The sequence below is a fragment of the Zosterops lateralis genome, assembly GCF_965231275.1.
Source record: "Zosterops lateralis genome assembly, chromosome: 7".
In the NCBI taxonomy this organism is placed as follows: domain Eukaryota; kingdom Metazoa; phylum Chordata; class Aves; order Passeriformes; family Zosteropidae; genus Zosterops; species Zosterops lateralis.
In genome coordinates this window covers 18,314,979-18,340,289 of record NC_139767.1, presented here as the reverse complement: position 1 = coordinate 18,340,289, position 25,311 = coordinate 18,314,979, and the positions used below count along the sequence as shown (strand labels likewise).

The window sequence follows — 25,311 nt, the reverse complement described above, 5'->3', positions numbered from 1 at the left end:
GGCTTTCTAGATTTAGCTATAAAATTTCTTATAGTCAAGTTTTTACACTGAATTGCTCTATCTAGACCTGAAGCTGAATTTAAGGTGCACATAAAAACAACATACCACATATCTGTAAAGTTTGGGGTTTGTGTGTCATGGGTGTTCTCTAGTTGTGCAGGGGAAACCCTACTGAGCCAGTTTGGCACACTTAACCTCATTTCTTCTGTGGCTTTCCATGTATAGCTATAGTTAAAGTGTAAAATTGAGACTACCAAAAAATATTTCTATGGTGTTATGGTATTTTCTTTTTTTTTATTCTGAAGAGATGTGAATTTTGGCTGAAGACACCTTGAAGACAAGCTACTTCTGGTTTTGAACTTGTTTTAATGCTAAAGCTGCAGTGGAGGTCTGTATCATGAAATCTAAGCTGGTTTTCCTTTCCATTATGTTTGGATATAGTAGACATGATGTTCTGATTGTGACAGTCGTGAATCAAGAGGAAATTTAAACAAAAGCTTAGCAGCTTTTGAGCATTCTTCAGTGACAGTCCTGCTGGTCCACTGCAATCTGTGATTTCAAAGTAGTACTTGATCGTGTATGCAGTCTGAAAAGGCCTTTTCTGTGCTAAAACTACCTGTAGGACACCCAGTTACAATGATCTTATCAACTGGGGATTTATAATTTTCCTTTTTTTGGTTCCTCCTTCCTTCTCCACTCCCAAACAAGCATATTGCTGTAGCACTTCAAAAAGCTCATCTGGTGAGAGTCTTGCTGCCTCTTCTTCTCTTTGACAGTTTGACATGATGATGTGCCGTGATGGGTAGCTTGCAGTGCTTCTAGACACCACATCCCAGTGCTGTTGATCTAGCAATACTTATTAGCATGAAAATTTAATTTGAAAATATTTTGAAGTAATGTAGTGGGAGGGAGAGTGGGTTACAGGGCAATGGCTTCTTTTTAGTGTTTTATCTATTCAAGCCCTGTGTATTTGTCACAGTGATTTCGTTCCTAAGCATTTCTATTTAAAGTCAATGTTTGTTAAAATACGCTTGTCTGCTCAATCCAGCTTTCATATTATCTATGTGAAAAGGCAAGAGAACGTATATAAGGAGCAGTCTGTGTGTTAGAAACTCTCTGCCTTACAGTTATGGCATCCTGTAGAAAGAGGCTGTTTGGCTACAGCCTTGTTTTAATTTCATTTTTTAGTTTTCAGTTACACATTTCTGGAGTCTCCCTGACCACTGCTGTTACCTGATGGCGCCTATATTTCATCAAGTTTAGACAAGCAGTCTACCTGGACTTAGGCCCAGAGGAGCTGCCATAACTGATGAACATGATCCCCTCTGCCTGGGAATTCAAGACCTATAGAACCACAATTCCCAAGGGAATTGAAAGAAAACTGTGTTCAGACCTTGCCTCTTGCTTTTTTTATATTTTCTTTGTTGTTTTTATGGAGCGCTGCCTTGTACTGATGGGTAGCATACTTTACCACAAGTGAAATCTGGTACTGGTTTGCTGATGATTAGGAGAAAAGATTCTTTTTTACCTAGCCTGAAAACAGAAGCAGGAAAGAATAGAGCACACAGAGAGAGACATGAGCTGCTGTGACATCTCTTCATTACTGCATACAAATAAAGTGATGAGTTTTTAAACAAAATAGCAAAAAATGTTGCAGCATTACTGTTATGGTGTTGAGTGGGTTTTTTTTACTGCATCATCATTTTTAGGCTGCCAGAGTTTAGTGGATACAATTGCATATTTTAATTTTGTTCTTGCATGCTACTCTTTAATCTGTCTCGTTCTGTTGGAAAAACTGCATTATATAAAGATTGCATATTATTTTAGCTGTAGAGTATTATGGTGGAGTTTTTAATTTAGAAAATGTTTTTAGAATTTTTTTTGTGATTGCAGAAGGAATGTTAGTATTCAATGTAATTGAATTTAATTGTACTTCCTGTATGTTTTATTTTTAGTTTGCTCTTATATGCCTTTATTTTCATCAGGAGTTGTATATTTGATTATTTTTTTTTTTTTTAAGCATGATGTTGGCAGTCAGACACAAGCTCACTTTAAATCAATGAAATATTAAGCTTAGAAGTCTTCTAAATATGGGGAACTTGTAGTTTCTGCTTAATGATCAAGAGTTGCTTCTTTATGTTGTTTTGAATTATGTGGTTTTTTTCTTTATAAGTTTAAAACATTAAGATAGAGAAGAGTAATTAAAGGCTGCTTCTTTCTTCTTATTCTGCTCTTTATACCCAGGTCAACTGGGCAGGCTGGCAGAGCTCTTTTAGCTACATACATTTTTGCCATTCATTTATCTTTTGCTGCTCATGTTTGCTTAACTAATATGTTATTACTTGTAGAGAGAGTTTTTTCTTTGATATCTTAAGAAAAAGTGGGGTTTGTTTTTGTGTTACTGTAACAGTCTGTCATATTGACCTGTATTTTTAAACATCAGTTTACCCAGGGAAGAACTACAGTGGCTGGAGAACCTTGCTAAGCTCTGGGTTTACAAATGTGAAGACTGAACAGATAAGGATTCTCTGATTTATATATTTAAATCTAGTGACTAATAAACATCTGAAATAAAGATGTTATTACTAAAAGTTCATTATTCATTTTCTCTGTGTAAGGGAATATAAAGTCTGCTGTAGCACAGTACAGATATTGTATTGTATACAGATAATGTATTCACACATTCCACGTTTCTCATCTGCTCCAGGTTTGACATTCCTGGTATTTCTGAGGTTTAAGAAAAATCGTATCAGACACTTTTAAACCTCAGAAAGTTAATATTACAATCATGCAGTATAATCACGTTAAGATTTTTTTTTTCCAGTCACAAACAGGGAAGAGAATTACCATTCTTGAAGGCAAAATTTCATTACAAGTTTTTAATAGTTAGAGAACACCAGAGGGGCAAAGCAATTTTCTTGAATTGTGGCAGTACTCAGACGCAAGAGGCTTCAGGGTTCTCTTGTCTGATTTGTAAGGATCTCCTGCTCTGGAGTCTATACAGCAGTTAGAAATAAATAGGGAGAGAGGCAAAGGCTTCTGCCAGCACAGAGGCTTTTCAGCTCGCTGCTTTGTGGTGAATCAGTTTGAGAATCCATGTTCTGAGTCTTGCTTGGGCGTCTCATGGGTTTCCTGGAGCTGATGATCCTGGTGGGAGCTAGCAGTCCTTGGGAATTTACCAGCTTTGAAAGAGGGAGGGTCTCCAGCTAGACTGGCCCTCTGTCACTGCCTTGCAGTAAACCAAGTTCTCCTGTGGCTGTGTGGCTGAAGAGAAGGTATGATCTCAACATAGAGTGGGGCTCAGGTCCCTCATGGCACTGGGAGCCAGGAGCTGGGGATATTTGGGGCTGGTAGTGTGCATGGCTTTGGATGAGTCATTGAACTTTCTGTGTCTTTCTCCACCTACAATGCAGATATTTATCTGCCTTGCAGGTGCATTGGTTGAGATTAATTAGTTGTTTGTAAAGCACTTTGGAGATGAAAAGCTCTATAAAAATGCTAAGTATTACGTATGAGCTCTTGAGTGCATAATGGCTGTTTGCCTGCCAGTAGTTAAAGCAATTTATAACACACTAAGTATGAACTTTCAGCAACCAAGTATGAAGGCATTGTATGGAGTAAAGTTTTAGCTTCCATTTAAGAAAAGTCATATTTTGTGTTCACCAGATCGGGTTACACCACTGGCCTTTGGTGTTATATAGGGTGAAAATAAACTCTAGAAGATTTTTTAAAGGGAACTGTTTCAAAACATGAAAATCGTGTTGTTTTATAATAAGAGTTTCTTCTCAGTTGTTAATTTTTTACCCTCTTTATATGACTTGTTTTGATTGGCAAATTCCCATGTTATCTACCTTTTTTTTGTGTAGCCAACTCTTTTTTTCTTACACTTAGACTTTTGTCTGATCTACTGTAACTTTTCTCTCCCTGACGCTTACATCTGTCTCTGCATTGCCATCAAAACTTATGTTTCCTTGCTCACAGAGGAACACACAAGTGGCTCTTGACACACAGCTTTCCCTATCCCTTCATCTACCCATCACTCACTTTGGGGCTTCCACAGCACTCCCACCCTGAGAAGTCTCCTGCCCCAGGCACTCATTGCCAGCCAGTGCTGCACAGTGTGCTGCTCTTCTTCAGGATGCTTCTCCAGAAATGTCTCACTGAACTGCCTGGCAGGCAGAAACTGCCCAGCAGCAGAAGGGGCAAAGCTGCCCTGTGCTTGAGAGCAGACCTGCCTGTGAGCTGTTGGTTCACTGTTCTTCAGGCTTTTTGAGCATTGGTTTTTGTAAGCATCCTCCAGCAGTAATGTGGACGCCCATGCAGGAGGCTGAAACAAACTGATAATGGACTTGCTTTCTAAATAAAAGTCTTGCTATCAAATTCCTATGAATTTTTGTTGAGTCAGAAGTTGGAAACAACTGTGTGTTGTTTGATATGTATCAGAACCATGTAGTCTGTCCAGCTTGGATAACTAAATATTCACTTTAGCCCCAATCTTGGTTTGCTGCATTGTGTTAGAGATGTGACAGAAACAAATGCCCCATCTTTAATAGATTCACAGTCATATATAATTACTTAACTGCAGTCACCTTCAATTCATAAGATGTATCATGTAACCAGAGTAGTGCATGTTTTAATGGCAGGAGTAAAATGCAAGAGAGCACACATGAAAAATTGCATACCACAGGGTAAGATCCTGTAGTTTATTGGATGCAATTCAGGCAGGAAAATATAGTATGTGGCTATGTTTAGTATAATAAGTGTCAGAATTCTCTATTTTGTCATAGTTATTATGTTATATTGCTATGTTTCTAGGAGAAATTATCTAGGAGAAGTGATTGGCAAATGTTATCAACTGAACTGTTCATTGGCAGAAGGCTTTATCTGCATCATAACTGGTTGTTCCTTGGAGGACAAGGGAAGTTTGAATTCTTTTTATTTTATTGTTTTTAATTCCCTCAAGGTACTTCATATTGAAAACATTATTTGAGTGAAGAACAATTGGAAATATTTTATGACATAGAAACAAGGTATGGAAAGTTTGTTGTTCCTTTTAGAGATTATGTCCTTTCCAACTCAGTAATGTCTTTCCCTTCATAATTTCTGAAGAAAAAGGAGAATGTTAAAAACCAAGTGTTCAACAAGCTGCCCTGCTGCATAGAAGCCTTAGAAGGCAGAATAAAGGGCTCTTCAGAGCTCCTTGGAGGTCTTTTGGCAGACATACTCTCTAGCTTGCAGCCTGAAAAAACTTCCATGGGTGTTTTTGAAAGTCTCACTGTTCTCTTTTGAGTTCAGATTATAAATAACCAGCCACTCTAACCAGCTCTATAAAGTATCCAGCTTTCACATTTTAAAGATGTTTATGTTCAGGTATTCATTGTTAAAACCTATTTAAAGCTATGTTTCATTTTAGATCAAGCTCATTTTGAACCATGAAGAACTATTGCATCAATGAACACAATCTGAATTTATACATTAATACTTACAGCATATCAGATGGTCTCTGTAGAAATTTGTACACTTCTCAGGTTATCTGTTTCATGCTTTCTTGTACAAATTTAAATTATGTCCTGCCTTATATATTTTTTAAAAAAAGAAAGTCAACAGATGGGGCCTAACATTGAAAGAAAATGGCAAGTTTGTTTCTCATGTAAATTCCAGCTGCTCAATCTCAGATTTAATGATAGACAGAGGTGAAGATGGAGCTGGACAGAAGCAACAGTGAACTCCTAGCTTCTCTCCATGTAAAATGGAGATGCTTTATGTAAGAAATGGTGCAGTCGCTGCAGATCTTGCATTCTGCTTGACATCTCAGCTCGAGTGTGCTTGTAAACTCATCTAGAGCTGTTGAGTTGAGGTCCTTTTGCGCTGGCCAAAGTGGATAAGCATCTCACAAAGACATGCTGGGTTGACACTGAGAGGAGCTGTTGCCTGTAGTCATTTGTGCAGATCTGAGCATCAAATCACACTCATGCCTCATGGATGAAATGGTAGGTGATGGCAAGGCTTAATGTCATTGCCATGTCCTTTTTGAACTAACTCCTATGAGGTGGCAAGTCTGACCTCTCTGAGCCATTTCTGGTTGTTCTGCACTGATTATTATTAACATAATTCCTACGAGTCATGGTAGAAATGGGTGTTCTTTTAAAAAGTAAATTCAGTAGTGGATCTTGACTGAGCTTATAAAGATTTATTCATGCTCTGACACACCCTGCTAAATCAGCAGAAGCATCTCATGAGAATATTCTCGGAAGCTTTTATCAGTTGCTCAAAAAGATCAAGTTGTACCAGCAAGAATTATTTTGCTGGTATAACTGTCCCAGCAGTTTTCTGAGTATTACCATTATGTTGTCTACGAGTTCTGAGTTGTAGAGTACTCTCCTTAACTAATACATGTTTTCTGGCAAGAACGTAATTGAAGAGCACACCAAAGACTGCAGAAGTGGTTGTTTCTAACATCTCCTTGATAAAGACGGTCTTGTTTTTGTTCATTTGGAGGCTGTTTTGTCCAAAAGCCGCTTCACAGAATGAGGTATAGAATGAAGTAGCTGATGGAAAGTCTTTGGCAGAGCTAGCTGCAACAGTATCCCCAGCTGTGGAAACCAGATGGGTGTTGCAAACAGGTGGGTGGGGTTTGGCAGCTGGAAGTTCAACCAGATGAAGATAATCTGCTGAGGTGTCTAGGGAAAGGCAGCAGCTCTCATGTCTCCTCTGGTGTGATAAGCAGTGACAATGGGCTACCAACCACTGCAGGATGAGCCAGCACGGCCCAGGCTGGGCATAAGGCTCCCAATGACTGTGCCATTGCCAGGGGAACAGCCACATCAGAATCAACTTTATTGTAGCTCTTTGCCTACTGAATGCAGATCAGGAGCCTTGACATTTATGAAGCTGTGGCAAGGGCTGTAAGACTCAAATTCACTGTCCCTTTTCAATGGGCCATGCGTGTAGATTGTGATCGACTTCACGTTTTCCATGTGAAAAAAAAATGCAGCAGGGTTCTTAACGTGTAATTGACTGAATCTAGAAGTTCTGAGTTGAGTTTACAAATAAGTAATTGATTAAATATTTGTCCCTGTAGAGAATTTCATAGATTATTGCCCAGTTTTGCAGACAAGGTAGCTAAACATGCTCAGGAGAATTGCCTGTCATATTTTGCTGGCAAGGTTAGATTATCGTGATCTTGTGGAAAGCAAAACATTTATTTCTTCTAACAGATTTACTATCTGTGCAGAAAAGACTGTGTAAACCCTTTTCAGTCTAGAGAAAGGAGTTTGAGACCTAAATTCTTGCAAAGACTCTTTGCTTACCCTGTCTTGCTTAGAAAATCAGACAGTAGAATAGTCTAATAAACCATAAAGAGTGAGTGAAAAACCTGGTGAAGGTAGTTCAGAAATGAGGGGTTGTTTTTTTTTTTTCTTTTTTAGCTTAATAGTATATTTTTTACTAAATGAGTCTGAATGTTTGGTACACAATCTTTCTCCCTGTTTTATGCATATGTTCTTCCCCTTTAGCGTTTATTAGGACAGCTTCGCTTTCTACAGAAGGGCTGTGGTTTTATAAATTGCCATTTTATTTGCAATATGCCGTATATGAAGTGGGCCGTAGATGGTAGTTACGTGGCTTGAGAATAGAACCCTTAATTTTTATGTGTTCTATAAACAATTGGCAATAAATGGCCTCATCCTGTGTCCTTTGACTTCAGTGGGAGCTCTGACAAGTGTGTTTACGCCAGGAGAAGCCGGCTGCCAGCGCAGCGGAGCGGGCAGCGCGCCTTTGCTTTCAGCACAGTCGTGTGTCCCCGTGCCAAGAATGAATTTTGCCGATTCAGATTTGCTCAGTTTGTCAACACACAGCTCGCATTGAAGTTCGCGGGCCGAGAATGATTGTTGGCACGGGGCCGCGGGCAGGCCGGGGAGCGGGGCCGGCGGCGGGAGCTGTGCCTGGCCGGGGGAGCCTTGGCTGCCCGGCTCCCCGGGCTCCTGGAGCATGGGAGTGCTGCGCTGGGACTGGTGGGAAGAGTCACTGATAAAAAGAGATTTCCTAGGTTAGTTTTCAAGGCTATTTTTCTGTGTGTGTGGCTGTCTGGATGATTAATGTGAATAGGAAAATACTGTTGACCCATTTAAATCATGTTAGACAACTTCCATTGCTCATCTACATAATGAAATACACACTGAACATTACAGCCTAAGTATAAGAGCCAGTGAACTACAAAAATAATATTTTACTCATTTAGATTATGAAGTAAAATATAGGACATTAGTACTAATGATAGTATTAAATTTTAAGCCATGCAAATTGCAATTGTCAGTGAAAAAGAACTATAAGTTGAAAAGGCTATTAGCATTTCAGCTTTAACAGTTAATTTGAGTAATTTGTTTTTTCTGCTAGTGTGCAGCTTAAAAAAGTCTATATGCAAGACATTTAATAGTAAGTGCAGGAGTGTTTGTTTCATATTGTTATGTAATTTCAGTCATTAAAGAAATGTTAGAAATTAATTTGCAATATTAAAATATATTAAGATTTTATATTACTGAGAGTAAAGTGCAATTTTTACTTAGGTAAAATCAAATATAAAAGGCAAATTATTAGTAACCAACAGGTGAAATAATTTTAAGCGTTTATTTAACTACAAAAGCAAAAACTAAAGCCTTTAAAAATATGGATTTTGTCAAATAGAAACAGAATTGTCAGCATTTTAAACTAAATACAAATTTTGAAGTGCTGAATTTAGGCTGACATGTTTCTATGGTTACCTACCTTTCCACTAGTTTGGTGAGATGTGTAAATAGGCCTGTGAGTCACTAGTAATTATTTGGGGTTTGTTTGTTATAGTTGTAATTCTGTGTTCAGTTTGAATCTAATACAGTTCATACCACATACTTTGGTTTATGTATATTTTAGTGTGTATGATTGACAGTGATTGAGCAGTTCTTATGGAGTGCTTGGTTTTTTTGTCATAAGTGATGTATGTTGGTACTTCTGAAAATGTAAACAACTTCTTCCTGTATCACTGTTTGATAAACAGGGATTTATATGCTAAAAAGAGGTCTTTGTAAATGTTAAGCAGGGAGAGAATTGAAATGTGTTTTAAAAACATTTAAAACATCTCCCAAACATTATACTGTACTCTTCCAAATTTGATCCATAATTCTATCATTATAATTAATTCAGTGACCCAAATGTCACCTATTTATGAATAAGCTTCCAAGTTACGCACTAATAGCACATAGTAATGACTGACAGGTTTAAAAATAAATGTTTTAATCAGGATGCTGCAAGTTATCTGCAGCAAGCTCTTGATTAGAACATCTCCTTGTGCAGAGCATTTTCTTGAAATAAAAATAAGAGCTTATTTCTACCATCACCACAGCAGTTTAGCAGAAAAAGCTGTAAACTCCTAGACCTCTCTGCTCATATATTTTGAAATCTGGATTATAGGATGTAATTCCCCAACCTTAGACTTGTCACTCTAGCAAAAGATGTGTTTTCTCAGTAAAGACTTACTGTCCTAGCATGACTTGTGTTTTCATGTGAAAACAGGACAATACAAGTAATTGACTACTTTTAATACAAGGCAAGAAATACTACTAGCTGTCAATTTTACCCAGTGAGTAGTAATGTAATCTTATTTTATTGAGATATTCATCCCATAGTTGCTGGCCATGTGTGCTTTTTTCCTTAATTTTGAGGTAAAACTGACATGTGATTCAGAAATCATCACGTGTCCTTAGAGATTTGGCTGCAGGTGTATGGAAAATACTTATTGCAGGAAAAAGACTGACAGCCTCTTCTCTTCCCATGTGTCAAGCTGCACAAAACATCCTGATACCGTGTTCAGGAGCATTCCTAAATTTCCTATGCAAAGATTACTCTTATTTCAGCAATGTTGCTTGCCTACTGAAAGGGTGGGAAATGGATTTTATGATGGTCCAGACATACTTTTCCCATTTCAGGTGGAAATTTAAGAGGTTAAAAAAGGATTTATTTTTAACATTTAATATTGTCTCAGGCATGTATATAGGACATAAACATGCCAGTTGAAAAACAGAAGTTGTTTCAGAGAACACCTGAAAAGATTTTAATCCAGTAAGGTTCAGTGAATGTTAGAGCTGTGGGTGGGTGCATATAAACAGCAAGATTTGGTATTGTACTGTGTGTAAGGACTATTTGAATAGCTTGTTATTTTAATCTGAAAAAACTGCTATTTTTTAAACTAACTTGTTCCAATAGTTGTTACTTCCCTACAAAATCGAAATTGTTAATACAATAAACAATCTTTTAAACAAAAGTAATTTCTCTAATCTTTTAAAAATTTTAAAGACAGACATGATGTTCTTGGAAAATATATTTAAATATGGAAGCCTGAACAGATATGTTTTTCATTCTAATTTATTCATTTTATGATAAATTAATTTACTCAATAAAGGAATGCAGTAACATAAGAGGAATGTTTCTCCTGCTAGTCAGTGAGGTTGAAACTTGCCAGATGCTGTGATCTGGAGCCTCAATTCCCTTGATAGTAACTGTGATTGAAACCCTTAATATTGCTGTGTCCAGCTTTTGTACTGGACTTATCTCATTTTGCAGTGATATTGCTTTAGACAACACTGTCTTTTTATTTTCTTCTTGCGTTTTTCTGTCAGAGAGAGAAAATGTAGTACAAATAACACTGGGATGGAAGGCTCTGCTGGAGGACTGCAGTGCCCTGGTCCCAATGTCTGTACAGCTTGATCCCGTGTTCTGTAATGGACAATTCATTTCCTTTGGTATATTAATGAATATCACTCAGCTGTAGTTAGATTGTATTCTTTGTTTTTAAATCCTATAATAAAAGGGAGAATACTGTTTAATGATACCAGAATTTTACTCAGTCAGTTAATTTATTTCTTATACTGCTGTGGTGTGAGTCTCTGTGTGTGTATGTATATACAGAACTGCTCAACTGGTCAAAGGAGATTTTAAGGATATAATACTAATTTTTCTTCTTGTTGGTTAAAGTTGCACTGTCAGTTGCTGCTGATAAAAGGTGGCATCGAGCCAGCTTCCTGAAGGAGCTATGGGGAGGGTCATGGCTTGTCATGACCTGGGCACCGGTACTTGAATGTTGTTATTATTGGGATGAAGTACCCTTAGGCTGTCATCCTTCCTGTAAATAGAAGGGGTTCTGATTCTCTGTGGTTTCCCAGTTTACCAACTTGCAGAACAGCTATTTTGTTGGCCCTAAGTTTGACTGAATAATGAATTAGAAGCACAGCACTATTCCAGAAGGCACTGATTCATCATTTTAGTCTGTTAGTCTGGACTAAATCATAGTAAGTAAAGCCAAACAAGAATCTGTTTCCATATAGTTTATAAATTTACAAACTCATTTGTGTTGGCGTATAGCCAACAAATTGCCCGGTTCCACTCTGCATGAACTAAGGGCAGGATTGTAATTAGCAAGGAGCATAACTGAGGGCTAAAAGAGATTTTTTTCAGTGACATGGGGGAGTCACAGTGATGCTGGCAGAGGGGCTGACTCTTCTCTCTTGGAGTCGGTCACCATTCGACCATTGCTTTGCTTTATTGCCTCTTAGGAGAGTAACAAGAACAGTTGTGTTAATGCCTCTATTAACTAAACAAATTCTGTAGTTAATTTCCAGAAAAATTAAATAAACAATCCCAATTAGAATATAACATTTGCAAGATACTGGCCTGTGTTTCGGTTTATCAGGGTAGGGTCATAAGCATGCTGTTGTTGAAGTTTTCACCAATGTGTTGCTGTTGTAACTGAAGTCACATCTATCCTGATGAATATTTCATTTCCCCAATCATGCTATTAAAAACAGAGTGTTTTTACCCTTTCATTTCTGCTTTCTCTTTTCCAGTACCATCATGACAGCTGTGGCTGCGTCCTGTTTACAAATTGCTGCTAGTCACATTTTCAGTAGTCCTTGTGGGTTTTGCTTTCCCCTAATACATCCAATTAGGAGGAAATATTTCTCACAAGCACGGACTTGCTCTTCTCCTTGTAATGACATAGTTCTGCAATCCAGGAAACAGTGCTGCATGGTGTCCATGTCCACGATTTCCTGATGTGGGAAAAACGTGTGGAAAGCATCTGGAGAGGAGGAGACCCCCTTTACCAGCTTGTTTCCTGTAAGCGAAATTGGAAGACCTTGTCTGTGCAAATAGATTTCAAAATAGAGTCTGCCCTTTGACTGTCTCCATAATTACACAGCGCTCTCTGTATTTTATTTGGCTGCCAGAGCAGTTAACCCCTGGAAGTAAGGGGCTGATGATGGCGTGACCAGCACGGGTATGCAGACATGACCATGTGAATACACTCTTGTTTGGAGAAGCCTGTCATTAAGACCTTCTTACAATATACTTTTACCAAATTTGAGAATTATCATGTGTTGGATTATGTTGATTAAGATACATTATATCCGTAATGTACAGAAAATGTGGAGGTATTAGTTGCAAAAAAGGGAAAAAAAGAGAAACAAAAAAAAAGTTCTTTCAGGACTTTGATGTAATCAACATCTGTCAACAGAATGAATTTGCTTTTGTTTAATTTCAAGGGCTCTTGTCTTTCTACTTTGCCCAATCAGTTTCAACTTCTGCCTCAGGCATTTCCCTATGTTGTTCTTGGAGGTTTTTTCCTTTTTTTTTTCTTTTCCTTTTTTTTAGCAAATGTGCAGGTTATTGCATGTGAAATGTGAGCTGCTCTTCTGCTACACAGGTTACACAGAGCTGGAAAGAACCTTTAATCTTTCCCATCCTATTTTTGAAGCTTGACCATACCTTTGCAACAGAGGGGTTACAAAGTCAGTGTTTTATTAGACAGTTAGAGTTACAATTACAAGTAAAGGTCTTTCAAACCACAGCCATTATTTTGGGTTGAAAAATGGGAACATTTGGTAATTAGCAGTAAGAAGCTGTGTATTCTTACCTAGTTGCATTGGCTGGATTCCACATATTGTTACCCTTAGTGATTTTTAATACCTCATTTTAAACTTTAATCCTCAGAAGTTCCAGCAAAATGAGTATTAGCACAATAACCTAAATTATGCTGGAGTATTAAAATTATCTGACAACTCGTGTTTTACCTCCAAATGAGTATATATTAAGAAAATCCCTACAGTCATTATTTTTTCAGTTTAAAAAGGAAGATTAAATCGCATATTGAAATGAGTTGTCAGAACAATGCTTTTGATGTTGTTAACTTTATCAAGAGCAAGTTGATCTTATTTCCTAAATAGTTTTGGATGTTAATTCTTGTAATCCTAAATAATTTTGATACTCTGCTTCTGTTGATACTATGACTAAAATATTTTAAAATATGTTAATTTATTTCTTGTCTCTTTTAAGATGCACCCTTGTATTTATTGTAGCTCAGACCTCAGATAAAATGAAGTTTATCCATTGGTAATATTTTTATTAATTGCTTGGAAAATTGAAATCTTTAATGAATAAATACCAAAAAATGGTTACGAACAATCACATTTGATGAATCATGTAAATGAACAGTTTTTTTGCCCAGCTACCCCACACTTCATTCACTGGAACATAGCTTCATAAATTGCTGGAACTGTTAAACAAGAAGCATTAGAAAAGGGCTTATGTGAGAGTTCATTTTCAGCATCTCCCGTTAAAAATACTTCTTGACCAGAGGAAAATCGCATTTAAATTACTAAAATCAACTTAATTAAGGGTCATTAATAGAGATACACATAAAAAACTCTCCACTCTAGGAGTGAAATGGGAGCATTTCATTATATAGTGTAACATGCATGAACAGATAACAATTAAAATAGCCCTAGAGTAAAAGGCTAATAAATATAGGGCACACTGTGCTGCAAAATCAGTCACTTAAAAATGCTCCCACCCAGCATAATTCTCGAATGCCATATTCAGCCCCTCTGACTGGCTCATTTAAAAGGAAAAGAAATGTAATTTCCACACAAGATAAATTCATCTGGTAACTCAGAAGAGCTCCCAGAGCATATTTATATTATGAATGCAGAGGAAGGTGTGGAAGGTGTGCTGAGGAGTCTAGCGGCTCCAGCAGGCCCTGTGTGCACACGGGGTGCACAGGGGGATTCGCTGGTGGTCAGCAGAGCAGTTGTCAGTAATCCTCTGTGCTCCAGGCATCCGAGCTGCTGGTGTGCTTGGCTAACACTGCTGATAATTCCCCTCAGTGCAGCTGATAGTAAATACTCTATTGCTCGTGGCAGGTGACGTAGCCTTGCTGTTAGGGTACAGAATAAACGCATAAAGGGTCAACTTTGTATCCTGGCTGTGCTGGTCTGTTACCAGCCTACCCAGCTTTACATGCCACGTTCTCCAGTGGCTGCAGTTTCTGCTGGAAGATGCATTAATGCCTTGTTTATGAACTATCTTACAGTAATTAGTATACACAGGAAGCTTAACAAAAGGATGTGCTTGAGCACCAGTGTTGCAGAAGTAAATAAAGGCACTGGGAAAAGCTTTGATGAGTGTAAGGGATGGGGAGGAGGGAATCTCTGAGCCAGACTTGGAGAATACAAACAGTTGTTCCTGTCTCAGGTGATTGATGATGTTGCTATATCGAATTAGCTGGGAATATGGGAGCTTGAAAAATAAAAGGAGCTGTGGAGGCATTAGAAGGCCTTCTGAAGGAAGGAAGTGTATGGATGGAGTCCAGATTTTCATTATAGACCAGTAACTTCACTGTATTTTAATGCCATTTTATTTAATTTTATTTTTACTTTGTAGGAGAATGTTTTCTCTTATAATTTTTTGTATTTCAAATAAAGGTTTAGTTGTCCTGTGTTTATAATTCTTGTGATATAATTTAGGAACTGTATTTTAGAATGGTGATACTTATTTGCTTGTCTCATTTCATCTGTTCAAGTAGTAGATATTTTTGTATGCATCTGGTTTATAATGAGTAGTTAGTAGAATAACAACAGGCTACAGTACCTTATTATCTTGTTATTTTGTGACAACACTTGCAGTGTATCTTTGAGAGAATAGAAGTAAAAATTTTATTCCAAATAAAAAGCTATCCCTTCTGAATGTGAGCTAGTCAATAGATGTGTACCCATGAATATGATTTAATGTATTTAAGAGTATGTATTTGGGGAGCACATTGGGAATAATTGACAAGCACACTTGCACCTTTTCTTCCCCAATTAAATTGTGACACAGTAGACAAGGTGCCCAGGAAGCATTCTGGGCATCAAGGAGAACATCTAAAATGCACATCCACATATTGATGTCTGTGTGAACTTCAGCTAGCCACAACAGTGACTGTGGGGTTTTGATATATTTGTAGCACCTTTAGCTGTGCTAAAAGCAAGGTACTTCAACTGCACTTTGTAAAAGAGGCAACTTTGCTCTTTTTCACTGTCATAGTGTTTGCTACTTCTGATGGCCCAAGAGTTGCTGCCTCAGCAGATTCTGTGCTTCCAAATTCCAGAAATGTATATAAACTAGACAGGGAGTTTGTAGGATGCTTTGGGTTCTTTGGATGTGCTTACAGTTGCAGTTTAGGTGACTCTTTCTCTTTTTTTTTTTTTTTTTTTTTTTTTTTTTTTTTTTTTTTTTTCATATGTTTGAATGGGTTTTGTTACTTGGACGATGATTTTTTTTTTCTTGTGTAGGAGACTAGGAAAGTAGATTATGAGTCTGCTGTTTAAGTTCTAGTTAATAGGCTACCAAATCAATCCAGCCCACTGTTAACAGGGCAGCTCCATTTGGAGACACTTTCTTCTGTTTTGAAGCAGACAGTTTCCATTGGGTACTCAGGTTATACTGAGAGCTTGAGGTGAACCTCACCCTTCAGCTCTACTTTGTTATTTATCAACAAGTAAAACAAACAAATAGCAACAAAAAACCAAAACAAACAAGCAAAGAACCCAAGCAAAACAAACAAACAAAAACCCCAACAACAACAACAGAAAACAAACAAACAAAAAAAAACCAGTAAAAATTTGCTCAAATAAAACTTTCTGCACCTAGGTTTTAACTTTTCAGCTCTTAGTATGTAAATGTAACCCTGACCAGTGCAAAGAGACAGTTGGGAACATTTCTAAGGCAAACCCAATGCACTGTTTCATTCAGTCTAGGTTTGGGGCTCCAAAACAGTGCATAACTTGAATTTTCTGTATTTCATGGAATACTGTAAAAGGGCTGTCTTTGAAAGATTGCACATGTGGTAGGATAATTTCTGCATCTGAACATGATAAATGCATCCAAAGGAAAGGGAAGAAGGTACAATAGAATAAAAACATGCAAGATATGAAAGAAATTCTTCTGGAAATAAACATTTTTACATAGTTACAAAATATATAGTAGATTAATTTCTTAATTTCTATGATATAAAAATGTTTAGTTACTTCTGTTTAAACAAAAACTTTTTACCGAAGAATAATTATTCATCTGGATTACTTGCCACAAGATTGCTCTTGTGTTTGTATACATAATGACATTTTTCAGAAGCAGATCAACTGTTACGTTAAACTTATGTTTCAGAAAAAAACACTATGTTTATATTGTAGAACATTTGAGTAGTGGAATTACACACTGTGTGTAATTGTAATGTAATTGGGCAATGTCAATAATCCTTTTGAATTTCTTGGGTTTGATGCTAGCATTGTCTTTCGTGGTGCATTATTTTCATTATTTTGGTTTTGATGTCTCTGAGGAGAGCCTTTGGGCCTCAACTGCTCTTTCTTTTCCCCTCCCCTTTTTTTTTTTTTTTTTTTTTGCAGGGGCAAAATGTGTCATTGCCCAACAACTAAGTTTGAGCTGTGAAACTTTCATCCCAAATTCCCATGTGAATTAAATGGAAATCTGATTCAAATATTCCAAATAAATTTCAAATTTTAATCCCTTCAATTACTTCTGGCCAAGATTAAAAATATCTCCTGAAGTTTCCTCTGTTGCCCCACTGTTCTTTGTGTCTTGAGCAACAAGACAAAGAGCAGCGTTACCTTTGTTATGCTCAAATCTGTGACCAATTCTGCAAAAATACTGCTGAAAATATTGTATGAAATAGCATTGTCTTCTTTATTTGTCTTCTCTTTTCTTGCTATTGTGCCTTATTAACTGCTTTGCCAAGCCTTGAAGAGTGCAGCCGTGCAAATTGCTCCAAGCAGAGGCCAGTTAGAGCAGCACTCCTGTCTGTAAATGGTGGGGAATTTACCCACACTGCTTTTTAATGCATCAAACCAAAATAGATTTGGCATTTTGTAAAGCTTCAAAGTATTGTTTGGGCGTTTTTTTTGTTCTCATTCTTCTTGTTCTTTCTGCTGTTTCTTAAACAGTACAGGATTTTAATTACCCTCAGCAATTATATGAGTTCTGTGCTTTGTTTTACATGATGTCCTTCTTTTTGCATAACGTCCATTTTGTAATGTGGAAATAAAAAAAAATGTTAATAATTTTTAATTTATCTGTTAACAGGTTCTGTGACTGGCTGCCACATAATCTTTTCTTTATGCAATCGTAACTACCTGCATAGGCACTCAAGCAATCATCAGCAAAGATGCTTCTTTCAGGGACAAAGAAATGCTGCTTATAGTATAGTTTGGCCAGCCATGGTTTCTCCAGCTCACCAAGTTCCTAAGGTACTGCAATTTCTGTTACCTAATCTGTTCTTCAGCCAGTGTAGAGTTTGATTGCAGGCATGATCAAGTGTATTTGTTGTCCAACAGCTGGGGGTTGGATCACTGTCCTGTTGCTTGGTCTGTTATTTGAAATAGGAGAGCTGATGTTCAGCTGTCTACCATGTTAAACACAGTGATGTTATTCATTTAGTTATGAATTCAAACCTGGAGCTTTTTCAGTTACAGTAGAATAAATGTGAGTACTATAAATATCTGTCAGCAATTCTGGGTCTAGATTCTTGTTTGGAGCAATTGTAGACAGTCTTACCAGAAGTCAGTAGGAATCATTCATGATCATCTGAGTCCCATTCTGTATAAATCTCTAGCAAGCTAATTACAAAAATGTTTATATTTTGCTGATGGTTTTATTATTTGGTTATGTCAGAAAGAGAACATACAATACCCACTGGTAGCTGTCCTGCAACTCCACTGCATGTTTTAAACTTGTCTTTTCTGTGCTTTTTTCCTTGCAACATATATTTTTGTTTTTATTTACTTTAGAGCCAAAAGGGACTCTTTGATGCAAATGCAAATTTAACATGTGCTCCACTTCTGGTTTCCTTTTTTTCCTTTTCTTTTTTTCCCCTGTTTAATTACAGCATACAGATTAACTGTTTAGTGTCTTTCCTTTAGCCAAAAGAAACCGAAGTGCCTTTCTAAACAGTGCTTCACATGATGTGTATTAGTACTTCTTACAATTTTGTTTTTCATTTTAATATAGATTTCTTATGCCAAATGTAGGGCATTTCTACGGGCCAGATATACTAAAAAGTTACTATATAGGAAAGCAGGTAAGAATGATGGAAGTAGGGCTCTTGGCCCTTAGAGGCTGTGGAAGCTCTGTGTGCAGGGAGAACATAGGGTTAAATGCTCTATATATTTTCAAAAGCTTAAAAATCATAGAATTTAAAACTTTATTTTCTGTATTTAGATGCTTCTTTTAGGATAAAGAAGAAGATATGTATTGTCATAATGAAAAGTTGTCCTCCCAGATAAGAGTTCTCAGACATCTAAAAAATCAGTCCATGTCTGTGAACTCTGAAAACTTGAGGGCAAAGTTATTACTTTTATTCAGAGTATGCCAGAAATCGCATTGAAATAATAGTGTTTTTTAAGATGTTGGTGTGAAACTGTCCATTAGACATTTGTATGTACACTGCTTTGGGCTTCTGCCTTCACAGTTCTTAGAGGTCAGTAAGATCATGTCTCAGTTGATAGATAACTGCCCTCCAAGGGGAAAGCGAGGGTGATGCTGTGTATGGAGTTGCTTATCCAACAAATGCCATTGTTTTGTTGTTTTTGGGTTTTTTTTTAACTAAGGCCCAAACTACTGCAGTAGGACATTATTAATGTTGATATGGCATTCATTTTAAAGAAATGGGAATCTGAAATCCTGTTGACATAAGTTCACTGAAGATAGTTGCACAGTTTTTATCAGATTGAACATAAAATACCTGTAACAGTAACAGTGGTCTTCCTATTTGAAGTCCCAATAGAGTTCATTAGTTGCCCCACTCTTTGTTACTCCAACACCTTGTTGTTGTATGGTTGTTTTCTGTACAGCCAAATGCCTACTTTGTTTTCTGCCTGCCAGCTTCACTCTGTATTTTGTGAAGTCAGTGCAAAACTCACCCTGTGGCCAGCATGTCAGAAAATAGGCCTGGCTGTCATGGGCAAAGGGATTCTTCTGCAGCCAGTGAGACAGCCCAGGACCCTCTGAGAGAAAGTACATTTCCAACTCTGTGCAATACATTGCTGTTCTTATTAGTTTTCATGTTCATAAATGTTGTTAAATTGTTGTGAATTTTAAAAAATCAGATATTAAATTTCACCTCATACAAGGGCTGAGAAGTTCTTGTGTGGAAAAAATTAGGTTTATTACACTCCCCTTGACAGAGCAAATTGGGATACCTTTGTGTTATGCTGTAGCTGGAGAAATCTGGACAAAGCATATGAACTAGATTAATGTATAAAAGCCTCTAAATTAAAATAAGTTAAATCCCAAAGTTCTTAGTCAAAAAGCAATCTCATGGATTTCTCAATAGAAGTTTTGTTTGAATGAGAAACACGGGATTTGATCAGGTTTGATTCTGAGACTAATTCTGTATGTTTTTCTCATCGCATCCAGTGTTGAGACGCCTTTTGTAGAAAATGTCCCTCTTTGCAAAAGTAAATGAAGAGTTTTTAAGTCTTTCTCCCCATTTCCTAACTTGAGACTGTCTGTGCTGGAAGTCAGCCGCAGTATCTGGGGTTTCAGGACTGGAAGGCTAACAGACTGTATAAGTCAGTAGTAACAGGCAATGTTAAGTTCAAAAGGGCAGTGGAAGAAATACTGAGGCAGCCTTGAGGGTTTGCCCTGATGGCTTAGGAAGGTCGATACTACGACAGAAAGGGCAAGCTGCCATGAAGCAGGAGGCAGTATCTGAGAAAATGATCCCATTGTCATGCTCAGTTTTCTGATCTTCATTTTCAATCCTTTTTCTCCAAGCACATAAAGAAGCCAGACTATGTGACGACAGGCATTGTACCAGACTGGGGAGACGACATAGAAATTAAGAATGAAGATCAGATTCAAGGGCTTCGTCAAGCTTGTCAGTTGGCCCGTCATGTCCTGCTTCTGGCTGGAAGGGGCTTAAAGGTAACAATTACACAAGTCCCATAACAGCTTGGGTGTCTTTTATGCTTTCACTTATTTGAGTTTTATTCCTACTTTTTTTTCTTTTAACTTTCCTACCATGTGCATCCAACTTGAAGTTTGGTAGTGAAAAATGAGGATTTATTAACTTTTGATTCAGTTCATGATATGACTGTTGCATTATTTCTGTACTTTGGACCTATGTAGTGCATAATTATTGGCTCAGGTGTAATATCTCAATGTTTGTGATCTCCCTCTCTTCAGACTGTGTCAAATCATGTAAGTTTCTCCTAAGGCACATGCTACGTTTTTTCCTTTCATTTCATGGCCAATCTACCTTGTATGTCATGCTTTCCAGCTCTGCATGTGTACAAGCCCACACTTGGTCTGCCTTCTCCACTCCCTTCATCCTTCAGCCCTCACAGCCCTGTGTGATCCAATACAACTCGTAGAGCTGCCGTTGGAAAAACAGCTGCCAAATTCTACACAATTTTCCAGAGTGCATTGGTAATAAAGCCTCATGATTTCCAGAAATGTTCCTACAGTATGCTTTTTAGGATACCTCCCAAGAAAAAATTGTAGAGGGAGGAGCCTACAACCAGGTATGGCAGATGAAGAAATGCTTTTTCAGCCTTACCTTGGTATTTCATGTAATAGCATATTGGATAAGGTGAAATGGGTTGAGTAGCTATGAGATGCAGAGATAGATGGGGACTGTAGGTCAATGCCATTGACTTAAAAGGGGATTTTTCTTTCAGCTATCATCACTCTTTCACAAAGATTTAGTTCTGGACCTGGGATGGCAAATAGCAAAATTGCCTGAAGCTTTAATCTTATGTAGCTTTGTGCATGTTTAACTTTTTAATGTTCAATTATTTCTCAGTACAGTAAAACTGACTCATTTAAATTTAAAGGCATATACATGTTTCCAAAGGATCAGGGTGCAATGTGGGTTTTGAATGAGAGCAGTTTTTCACAAATACTCTTTGGTTGTTATCATGCTTAAATACACGTGTGCAGCATGGTGTCATTTATGACACAGTTCATATTATGTGCCAAATCATAGATAATAGCAAAATACTACACACACATAAGGAATGTTTTGGAGCAAAAAGGTGTATAAGGTAATAGTTACATAACCAGGACCTGTTTACTGGAGACAGGTGGCATTTGGAGTTGCAATGCTGAGACCATTGCCCAGGTCAGTCATAGACTGGTAGTGAGCTCTGTTTTACACAAGTATGTGTTTGTTCAAGGCTCTCCTGACTGGGAGGATGCTCCAAAACCCTCTCTCGTTACAGTGAGCATCTTCTGCTTTCCAGCCTGTTGCTGCATGTGGTCAGTTTCTACCCATCTGTTCTTGTGTCAACACTGCTCTTTAATTTAAACAGCTTCCTGCCTTTCCTTGAGTCTTGCCTTTCATGCAGGAATAGAGCTGTGCACCAGACTAAACAAACCAAGCTCTTTTAGCCTATTCTCATAAGCTAAACTCTGCATTCCTATTTTACCTCAAGAGTCCCATTCCTCCACCTGTTCCTGTTATCTTGCAGAACCCACCCTGCACACAGTCCTCCAAACTGGCTCTTGCCAGTATAACAAAGATGCATTATAATCCATGGATACAGAGAGATATATTTGAACATGGTTTTGATATTGCCATTACTGCCTGTGGGATTTCAAATTACAATACAGTATTATATATGATAGCTTTCCTGGGTTTGAGTTACAGATTTGGGAAAAAAACACAGATTCTATGACATGAAAATATTTTATTATATACCGTTGAATTGCCCTGTTCCGAATAAGGGATTAGGGGCACAGCAGGTGCCACCCCAAACTTGCCTAGCTAGCAGAAGTATCTTTAAAAGTAAAGCACATACTGTTAAAAGCAGAAGTTTTCACAGAGTATAAGCCATGCAGAGACCAGGGAGCTGTCTGCTGAGTATCCAAAAACCACATCAAATTGCTTGAGCAGAGCAGCAATAGACAGCAGCCAGCTGGGTACATAGCAGTTCAGTTTGTCTGTGGGCTAAAGATGAAGATGTTTGAGCAAAGGCAGGAGTAACAAACCTGTATTTATCCAGGCCCAATGGCTGCTATATCCAATCCAGCCATCCCAGCACCGAGGCTGCCATGGCTGCTGCAAAGCAGGGGGCGTGTGCAGTGATCCCAAATCCTAGTCTTGAACCCATGCCCATTGCTCCTCACCTGCCCAACAACGTTTCTGTACTGACCAAAATTCAGCTGAGTAAACAGGCCTGGTTTTATCCTCAGCACAGTACACAAGTGCACTCTTCTGTATTGATGTGCATGGCCACACAGTATTTCAATATATAACTGTCTCCTGCAGCACAGCCTACCTGTATTCTACATTACTCCAAAATCACAGCTACTGTGGCATTTCCTTCAGTGTGCTAAGAATGATACTTGTATCTGTACAAAGTATGATTTTTAAAGACTCGGAAATCATTCAAAGCAAAATCAGTTTACAGAGGAACCCTCAAAAGTATTTCTCAGTTAGAGAGGGTTCCCTACCAAATTTCAGCTCTAACCATTCCAGCAACAGAGTTGATCCAAAAGAAAAGCATGAATAATGTTATTTTAAGCATGTGCACTTTGCACTCCATGGATACCCAGAAAATGGCTGAATGATTTATGAGAGGGTTTTTTTAATGTGTAAAATCTTGAGGAAAAGATGAATCTAGAAATGAAGATTTCTAAAAATGATGGGTCAGTACTAATAGATTCATTATGATCATCCAGGCTATGGCAACTTAAGTAAAAATATCCTTAAAATTTGAATCTAAGTATTTCAATGTTTTATAAAATTTAGGAATACCTGGAAAACAATTTCTTAAAATGCTTAAATACATTATGCTGAATGTACTGGGCAATTAGAAGACTTCATGTCCTTTCTTTTACAAATAAAAGGGGAGAGTTATGTTGTGTTTTAAGGGACTGAAAGCATTGAAACAAGACATTTTTATAGCAGCTACTGAAACGATGCCACGGAAAATCAGTGTCTTTGAGAAAGTACATATGGAAAAAAGAACAGAAAGGAAGTAAGAGAGGATTTTAGGTTTTCTAGGAACTTTTGAGTGCTCATTTCTACTGCATGCTTTATTTAAAATCTTTTTTCAGAAAAGAAAAAGTTCATACATCAATAAAGTATATCCGAGCAGCCTGTTTGAAACATCCAATATTTCATTGAGGCTTGCCTGCAATCACATTCAGTAAATATGAGAAACTCTCCTTGCTTTTTTAACAGGATGTTATGTTTGATATTTTAGGTTGGCATGACAACTGAAGAAATAGATTCCATTGTTCATCATGAAATAATCAGACAGAATGCCTATCCATCACCTCTGGGCTATGGAGGTTTTCCAAAATCTGTTTGTACTTCTGTAAACAACGTGGTATGTCATGGTATTCCTGACAGGTATTTGCTCAATAATGTACATTTTACAACCGGAAATTAAAATGTTAAACTGAAATTAATAAATTGCATTTGATATTGAATAACTAAATGTTGTTCTTAAACGCACTGTAGATGCAGAACATGTTACCCTGTGATGCTGATAGCTGTTATAGAAATATATGTGAAATAGGAAAAAAAAATTATCCTGTTTGTCCAGGCACTTAAAGAAAAATAGTATATTGCATTTTGAGTTTAGTGTGTGGGGGGGGAAAAAAAAAACAGTATGGTCTGATTTTTTGTTCATACAGCAAAATAAGTATAGGCTAAGGAATAAATGTATTTGAATTTATGTGGGATTCTTTTTTATATTCTCAGTACATTCAGCTACTCACAAAGTAAAATATGAACCCTAGTGAGAGAAAAAGAATAAATATAATGGTAGATTTTTCAGGTGTTGATATATTTTTCTGGTAGTTGTTTCTCATTATTTTATATTCAGCTACACTTGTTCTCTAAATAGTCAGAGCTGAACATTAAAAATGGTTATTCTGTTTGCTTCTGCCTTCCTCCATCACAAAATATCTACCCCTTGATTTTTTATGTATGTGTCATTAGGTGTTTATTCTTATATTCCCTTTGTTGGGAACTGTCTGTCACCATTATTTTTTTTTTCTGTTTATGTTTCAGTCGACCTCTTCAGGATGGAGATATTATCAACATTGATGTCACGGTGAGTAATTCATATAAAAAATAGTCTTTGATCAACTTTAGAATCACTAGTAGCAACAGGAAGAATAGTGGATTGGAGATGGGAGATGCACAGATGGATGTGCTGTTTACTTCTGAGCCAAGGCACAAGCAGCTGGTTTCCTTTTTTGTTTTTAACTGTGTGTTTATTCCAGCTAGACCCAGGCCTGACTTGAATTTAGGACTGGAATCAGATGCACTGAGATCAATGTTGGCCTAAGTGAAATGTCAACCCAATCCTGCTATGTGTCATGTTTTTGAGAAGGTGTAATTGTTATTGATCCACTGTGTAGTTAATGCAGAGCACCACAGTACTGGGCAGCAGCTGAAGATAGATATGTATGAGATGAGCTAACATGAAGAAAGCCAGCATTTTTCCTTCACTCTGCCAAGATTGATCTTCCTCTTCCTGCTGATTTTGAGTGGGGCCTGACATTATCTTACTCTGTCATTAGAGGCTGCATTGGCCTGGGTATGTCAGTCTATTTGGACAGCAACTCTTTTGCTAGCAGTGTTCCCTACATTTATTAAAATCCCCGAAGGTAGTGTTGTGTTCCATTTCTGCTATAGAAGCCCTGAACCTTTTGAGCAGAAACAGAAATAGTGTGATATAACCGTGACTTAATATTTCCAGGGAATCATCAATTACAGCTATTTAAATAAACGCAGGCTGTATTTTCCTAGGAGCAAGAAAGCACAGGAACTGGAAACCTAATTCTCATTTCATTTATTAAAAAAAAAAATAAAATTGTGTCTTGCAGAAGTTCTTTTTTTTTCCTTCTTTGCTGTGCATGTTTTTTATTTTTCTGAAATGCTGTTTATTTCTAATATGAACACAGATGTTTTTTGAATCCCACCATTATTTTGCA

At 37.4% G+C, this 25,311-nt stretch overlaps 1 protein-coding gene across 1 annotated transcript in view; it reads left to right on the top strand.

Annotated features, from left to right (window-relative positions):
- The window catches only part of METAP1D (methionyl aminopeptidase type 1D, mitochondrial), a 45,161-nt gene that overhangs the window by 5,813 nt on the left and 14,037 nt on the right, over positions 1–25,311 (top strand). The window contains exons 2-5 of the mRNA XM_083865807.1: positions 17,440–17,603; positions 20,131–20,280; positions 23,568–23,716; positions 24,383–24,425. Of these exons, the coding sequence (XP_083721933.1) occupies positions 17,440–17,603; positions 20,131–20,280; positions 23,568–23,716; positions 24,383–24,425 (506 nt within the window). The remainder of the gene's footprint in view (positions 1–17,439; positions 17,604–20,130; positions 20,281–23,567; positions 23,717–24,382; positions 24,426–25,311) is intronic.